Source organism: Pyrus communis, chromosome 10 (genome assembly GCF_963583255.1).
Source record: "Pyrus communis chromosome 10, drPyrComm1.1, whole genome shotgun sequence".
In the NCBI taxonomy this organism is placed as follows: Eukaryota; Viridiplantae; Streptophyta; class Magnoliopsida; order Rosales; family Rosaceae; genus Pyrus; species Pyrus communis.
In genome coordinates, this window is record NC_084812.1 from 1,027,855 (window position 1) to 1,035,412 (window position 7,558).

Below are 7,558 nucleotides of genomic sequence, written 5' to 3' on the forward strand. Positions count from 1 at the left end.
ATTCGCGACCGTTTCATAATTTTATATTATTATTTTTTTAAGAAACAATACTTTCAGCTGAAAAATAATAGTACATTAATCTCTCGCACAGTCTATATATGGTGTATTTCTCATCCCATAAAATTTGTGTGGGTGCAGTTAGTTATGTGTGTAAACCGCGTCATATAAATAGCTCCCTCTGCATAAAATGCACGCGGATCCTCGTCTCTCCCCCGCCCCCGAGCTCTACCTCAAAAACCACAGGAGGTCGAGGAAATCATCATCCAACGTCGTTCGGGGGCTCACATTAACGACAACAATAACAACAACAACAACAACAACAACAAAATCATACAAAAACCCCAAAAACCGGAAACATAATGTCATGCCTCAGATCAAACACATGGACAATATCCGTCCTTTTTCTTTCCATTTTCCTCTTCGTTCCTTTAATTTCCGGTACTCCTGACCTTTTCGACATCATACGAGCAACAGGTACTCATGCATGACCTTTGACATTCATTCCCACATTCTTTTTCGTAGGAAATGGTTGTGATTTCTTGCAAAAAATGGTAGTGGTTTCGTATTCTTTAATGTTGAATATGCTTTTGAGTTTAATTTGGTTTGGTTTGCAGCTGTAGAGGTAGGCCGCGAGGAAGGGCACGTAGGGTTTCATGGGATGGTGGGATGGGACACAGCAGCAAGGAGGTTTCTTGAAGAAAAAGGTGGAGAAAACAGGACTGTCATGTTATTGGCTGAGCAGAGGACGCGGCGGAGAGATCCTCTCGACAAGTTTAAAAAATACAGTGGTGGCTGGGATCTAAAAAATAAGCATTATTGGGCTGTGAGTTCTTGCTTTTGAAAAATTCCTCCCCCCCTCCCTTCTCTCTGTTCTCTTTTTGTTATTTGGGTTAATTTCTATCAATTTATGAATAAAAATCATGTTATAAGGGTTGTTTTGCTATTTTAATGAATTTCTGGAATTGTTTCGCTCTCTTGCTTATCTCATGTTGTGGTTGTTTCAAAATTATTTGTGGTATCTTATTTGTCTTTCAATAGATTTTGGTATTTATAACTTGGTGAGGTTGCTTTTGAAATTGTTAAAAATGTTTGATGCCAATCAAAAACCGTTTCTGATTATGTTTAACAAAAAAATTTTAAATGCTAAAAAAATGCTTTTATGGTTTTTTAGGAATCACTTCAGTTTCTAATAAAATGTGCAACGTGTTTCTAATAAAAAAACTTCTAACAGAAACGCTTACGAGCAAACATACTTCTTAAATAAGCAACCCCAAACTAACCCTAAATGTGGGTTGGGATAAGTATGCAATTTTTTTTTTTATTTGGTTAATGATACTATATATATATATATATATGTATGTATGTATGTATGTATGTATTATGTATAGCGAGACAGCTCTGTCAAGAATGTTCAGAATTGATTACTTCTGTCAATTTTTGCATGATATAATGTGGTTTCCTATTCTTTCTTTCTCAACTCCTAATCTTCATTCTTTTCATATTGTTGTTTAATTTTAAACGTATGGATCATTGGCTACACTGCTGCTCAATGAATACTTTTTGACATTGGCTATTGTTTGTTTTATGACGCAGTCTGTTGGTTTCACAGCGGCACCCTTCTTTGTCACTGCCGTTGTGTGGTTCGTGGTGTTCGGGATAAGCCTGTTGCTCATCTGCTTCTGCTACTGCTGCTGTCGGAAAGAGCAGTACGGCTATTCTAGAGTAGCATATGCTCTCTCGCTCACCATCCTCATTTTCTTCACACTCATGGCAATTATTGGATGTGTTTTGCTCTACACTGGCCAGGACAGGTTCCACAGCAGCACGTGCAACACGCTTGGATACGTCGTGGCACAGGCAGATAGGACTGCCGAAAACCTTAGGAATGTGTCAGAATATCTCAGTGCATCTAAGACGATTGGTATCAATGCCATTGTTCTTCCGGCAGACATCCAGCAGAGTATTGATGGTGTTATGGGATCCATAAAAAATGCTGCGACTATACTCTCTGATACAACTGAAAAGAGTTCAAAACGTATACAAGATGGCTTGGATATCATGTAACTATATAGCTATACTGCAACTTATTCCAAGTTTTGCTCACAATGCTTAATAATTTAGATAACATTAATTTTTCTGTTGCTATGTTTTGCAGGAGACTGGCTCTCATTGTTCTTGCTGCTGTTATGCTTTGTTTGGTCTTTGTTGGATTTTGTAAGTCCTTTTTTTTTTTTTTTCTTTCGTTTTGAGGTAGAAATTTCAAAAATTTGACTTTTAGAATTATCCCTTATTAATCTCTCTGTTCCTCTTTTGGACTAAAATTGTTGCAGTGGTTTCCATTTTTGGGATGGAATGTCTTGTATACTTGTAAGTGACACACCTAGAACTGTTTCATGTTCATTTTTAAGATCTCCAAATTTTGGAAGAATTTCTGTCTTTGTCCTCTAACAAACACTTGCGCCTTTGATGCAGTTTGGTGATTCTTGGGTGGATTCTTGTCACGGGAACATTCATTTTGTGTGGTGTATTTCTCCTCGTCCATAAGTAAGTGTTGTTTAATCGTCACAAGAAAACATTATCAATAGTCACTGGCATTAGTGGCACCGAATAAGGTGGCTTAAAGCAGTACCAGTGCCTATAGTCAACAGACGATTATCAGGCTACAAGATTACTTAATCTTGCTAAAATAAATTTTGTTCTTCTGGTTTTTTGACTTGATTTCCTATGTGCATATTTGTTAGTGTGTTTGCAGATGCATGTGTTTCAATGGATGAGTGGGTGCAGAAGCAACCCACAGCTCATACCGCCTTAGATGAAATACTTCCATGTGTGAACAAAGACACAGCCAAAATGGCCTTAGCGAGGACTAGGGATGCAAGCTACTATGCAGTTGTTGTGCTGAACCGTGTCGTCACCGATGTTGCAAATTCTAATTCCCAGGCTAATGGTCCCTTTTACTTCAACCAGACCGGCCTACCATTGCCGCTTCTTTGCAACCCCTATGATGAAAATCGTAACGAGCGAAAGTGTGTCGATGGTGAAATTCAAATGCAAGATGTTCAAGAGGTACAAATAAAAAATAAATGGAAGAAACCTAATAGCATCCATATCTAAGCTAAAGCGTAAATAGATTTCTTTGCTTGTGTCACAAGTTATTCAAAAGTTTCGAATGCAAGACCTGCTAGCTGCAAAGAGAGTTCTAATACCATGATATACAATCGCTAGACACAATAAGTATAAGCGTTAATAGCTTTTCCGAGTGTCTAAATCTGACCTACCTTATATTTTTGCCTCAAACAGGTGTGGAAGAAGTATGTGTGTCAATCTTCGCCAGCGAATGTTTGTATAACTCCTGGCCGGTTAACTCCAAACTATTACAACCAATTGTCCGCCTTCGTCAATGTGATCTACGCTCTCTATCGTTACAGTCCCTTCTTCGTTGAGCTTATAGACTGCACATTTGTTAGGGATGCATTCTCGGACATAAGTAAAGATCATTGCCCCGGTTTGCGGATACATAGTGCCTGGATGTACATTGGCTTGTTTTTGGTATCTGCAGCTGTAATGTTTTCCTTGATCTTCTGGGTAGTCTATGCCCGGGAACGAAGACACCGTGTCTATACCAAAAAGGTTTTGTCTTCTAGGGTTTGGCTAGAACAACCTGCAGAGTTGGCACTCTCTCAGACTCATTCCAGATCCTCCTCCAGGAGAACTCCCAAGCATTCCGGACTCCAGGACAGGGCCGCGTAACATTTGCATATACAAGCAAACAAGCAAGCTTCTGATAACAGTACAGAATCAATGGTTGTATTGAGTGCCATGTGGGATTAGATAGGGAGTTAGTTATGATAAGGTTGTTGAGAAGTTTGCTTAGTCACTAAGCAATTGGATAAGAAGATATATCTCTGATGTAATCAACACATTGTACGATTCCATTCATTGAATATACAGATCTCTTTCTTGTTTTTCAAGCGCTCTCTCTCTCTCTCTCTCTCTCTCTCTCTCTCTCTCTCTCTCTTACTGTATCTCTCAAGCTACAAACTGCAACAATTTCTGCTTCTGCATTTCCGTTTCCTTTTCTACTTCCTTGGATGTACATTTGAGTGATTTATCATATTGCTAGCGGGCGAACCTTGGCGCAACTTAGCGCTACTCCTTTGTGACTAAACGATCACGGGTTCAAGTAAACCTCTTTGCAAAGCAATGCCTTCCTATTGCTAAAATCTCCATCAGTCAAATATTACAAATAAAAAACAAAAAGAGAAATATGCATAAATTAAACCGGTTACAAAACTAATATAGAATAGAACGGGATAGACAATAAACAATAAACGGAGATAAATTTTGATTTTTATACAACTTATTGTCAGTTTTGTGTTCCCAGTTCTGTTTTTGTAAGAAGTTGTAATCAATTTTATTTATGCATACTTCCATGAACAAAAAATACGCAATGCGGGATTGGCCAAGCTTAATCATCCAATCAATTACTTATACCTTATATATTATCCAACATTTGCAGTGTAGGTTGAATATATGAACGACTTCTAGTGCAACGGTTGAGTATGGTCAAAGAAAAAAATTACAGATAATGCTGATAGCTAGGTTTTATTGTCAATCAACGTCATTGAAGTTGTTTGAGTGAAAAGATAAGAAAATGGAGTTCATTGGCCACAAGCCACAACTTGTTACAAGATAATTTTTTTATTATTGCTGCCTATATATATCTTATTTTGTAATCCTGTCTCAAACAATATAATTTTTTATTTATTGGACTAATTATATATCCTTAATTTAATTGAAAACCCAGCATTCGTTATCTTGATGATTCTTAAGAGAGTCCCATGTTTGTCGTATCCAATTTACAGCAGCTAGCTAGCCTATTGCAGAATTTTAATTTGGCAGCATTGTTGAACAATCGCCCAATACGTGGTCGTAGGGCAAAGTCCTAGTATTTTCTGGTAGTGATATCATATCTTATTAATGTGAGCTAAAAAAATAAACTTAGAGGTCGTATCTTTTAATCAAAGTGAACGTAAGAGTGTTAAGAGATGCATCATGTCCGTACTATTTGTGTATATGTTTGGTAAGAGAATATTATTTATTGGTTCGAAATCCAGCACAATTTTTCCCACTAACCAATAACGTTATGGCCATTGAACAAACTAATTATATATTCCTCATGTAAATGGCAACGAATCCAGCAAAGCATTGAGGTAATAACCAGAAGTATTCTTCAAAAAACACCATTCAGTTCAAAATTCTGGGAACAACCGCTAAACGATTCTAATTAGGAATACCATAAGGAAACCAATTAGCTTACCCTAACAGATTTCTTGACTTGTAAACAACAAATTAACTAATTAGGTTAACATGCATGCGCGTTTAGGAAGCTCCATAAAAGACCCTAAATCTAAAACCTGTCATTAGGTTTGATAATTTTTCTGAATCACCAAAAAAGATAGTCAGACGTGGTTGAACTATTCCGCCATGGCCTCAAAAAAAGCAACCTCCAATCCAAAATCACACACCTCAATCCGTACATGTTCATGTTCACCGAGCACACATCCGGGATCTTTCCGGTGCAGTTTGCACAAAAATTCTCATAAACGGGTCATAATTAGTGATGATCCTGCAATTGTCGAAAAGCCAAATGCCATAAAAGGATGCCTCCTCCGTCAAATGAAGCCCTCAGAACATGATCCTCGGAGACGGAGAAAGTTCCAGGCGAGGCCAAGCAGGTTCTACCTAGCTAATGAACAACAACAGAAATGAGGTTGCAGTTTCTTGATGATCTCCGGTCGTAGTTTCTGGAATTTTTTCGGTTCTTATTCTGGGACCCTTTACGTAGGTTGGATTTGATAGAAATTTGAAACTTGCTTCTTCTTCTGTTCTTCTTTTCATATTTTTTGTAATTGTTTCTTTCATACGTTTCCTTTTAAAGGGCAACCCCAAGGTTCCCAGTTTTGCAGGGTTGGAGGATGAACGTAGTTCAAGGTTGGAGGATGAACGTAGTCTTACCTTACTTTGCAAATAGGCTATTTCCACAATTTGAAACATGATGCTAGATCTCCTTCGAAGAACGTGTATGAAAATAAGGTCACATTTGTCAATACGTCTTTTCGGATTTAACAAGAAACCATGTCGAGACAGTAAAAGAACACTCAAGAATTTGAAGGTCAAAAAAAGTCTATCAAATCTAAAGTATAAGATAACTGGAATGAATGTACAGCTCTGATGCATGAACAGGTGTAAGACACAAAATCGTCAGAATTTAAATAAATAATATAGAATTAAGGCATGATCACAAACCGACCTTAGCTCAGTTGGTAGAGCGGAGGACTGTAGTTGGAAATATCCATCAGATATCCTTAGGTCACTGGTTCGAATCCGGTAGGTCGGAAATTGTTTTTAATTTTTGTTACATTAATGTTTTGCTTTCCATTTAACGCCCATATCAGTCGTCATGAGTTTCGCCAGTTTATCGGGACATTTTCGTCCTATTAACACCTGAATTCAATCAATTTTTTTTATAAAAATTAGTGTAACTCATAATATCTTAATTGCGTCAAAAGAACGTTTACGTCAAAATTAGATGTTATTATTCAACTTGATGGTTCCAAACTTCCAAAAGTTTTAAGGGCAGGAAAGTTCTGCCCCTTCGACAAAGGCACCTCCTTAGGCCTATGGGCCATGGCCATGCACACAAGAAAAGTTGCAGAGACTTGTTCTCCTCTTCCTCAAGACATTAATTACACATGTAGAGGGTCAAGAAAGACATAAAAAAATATTCAGACAATTCAAATGCAAGGTACCACAGACTACGCAGACTTTCAAACACACAACTTGCTTTGTGCTCGAGACGTGCAGTTGACAGTTTGACCCTTGACCAAGGAAGAAGCATCCTCTTGCAGTTCACATACTAAAAGAGAAAGAGTGGGGTTCCAGAACTTGTTGCGACCCCCACCATGTTGGAGGACTTTTCTGTTCATCCAATCATATAGGGTAACATTTTTTCAAATTCTTGCAAAGTTATAATTAATTACAAAGAAAAATACCACTTGTTAAAGTATAGAGACAGGTCGCGGTCCACCATGAATAACATCGATATTGTCAACAGTTAATCACCTGTGCAATCTATAGGTGTGGAGTTTTTATGCAATGGCCAATGTGAGACTTTTTACTTTATTCAACATGCCCCCTCACGTCGAACCACTTTGAAGTGGGTTAGACGTAGAGCTACATCGATTATGTTTGTCAATGAACCCAGTAATTTAGGCCAAGGTCTGAAAATCGGTTCTAATTTCATGTTAAAGTTTCAAAGAGACGTGTCGTCATCCACCACTAGTAGCATCAACATTGTCACCACTTAATTACAAGTGCAATTAATAGGTGTGGAGTTTTTATGTGAAAGGCCTCTATGCAATTAGAATTGAAACCATTTGATATAAGTTGTTCTTCGTTTTGTGAGATGGCCAACATGAGACATTTTACTTTATTCAACAACACTATCCTAATCAACCGGCTTACCTCATATATGTGATGGAGTATCTTTCTAACA

At 37.7% G+C, this 7,558-nt stretch overlaps 1 protein-coding gene and 1 non-coding gene across 2 annotated transcripts; both read left to right on the forward strand.

The window, feature by feature from the left end:
- The first annotated feature begins 209 nt into the window (after positions 1-209).
- On the forward strand, positions 210-3,944 carry LOC137748997 (uncharacterized). The gene is made up of 8 exons (XM_068489177.1): positions 210-474; positions 615-823; positions 1,594-2,060; positions 2,156-2,214; positions 2,331-2,367; positions 2,473-2,544; positions 2,742-3,066; positions 3,301-3,944. The coding sequence occupies exons 1-8, from the start codon at positions 360-362 to the stop codon at positions 3,748-3,750; spliced, it is 1,734 nt and encodes a 577-aa protein (XP_068345278.1). The 5' UTR covers positions 210-359; the 3' UTR covers positions 3,751-3,944.
- Positions 3,945-6,308: 2,364 nt separating this feature from the next.
- On the forward strand, positions 6,309-6,400 carry TRNAY-GUA (transfer RNA tyrosine (anticodon GUA)). Its single transcript is given in 2 exon segments — positions 6,309-6,345; positions 6,365-6,400. It is a non-coding gene; the product is annotated as a tRNA-Tyr (tRNA).
- Positions 6,401-7,558: the final 1,158 nt, after the last annotated feature.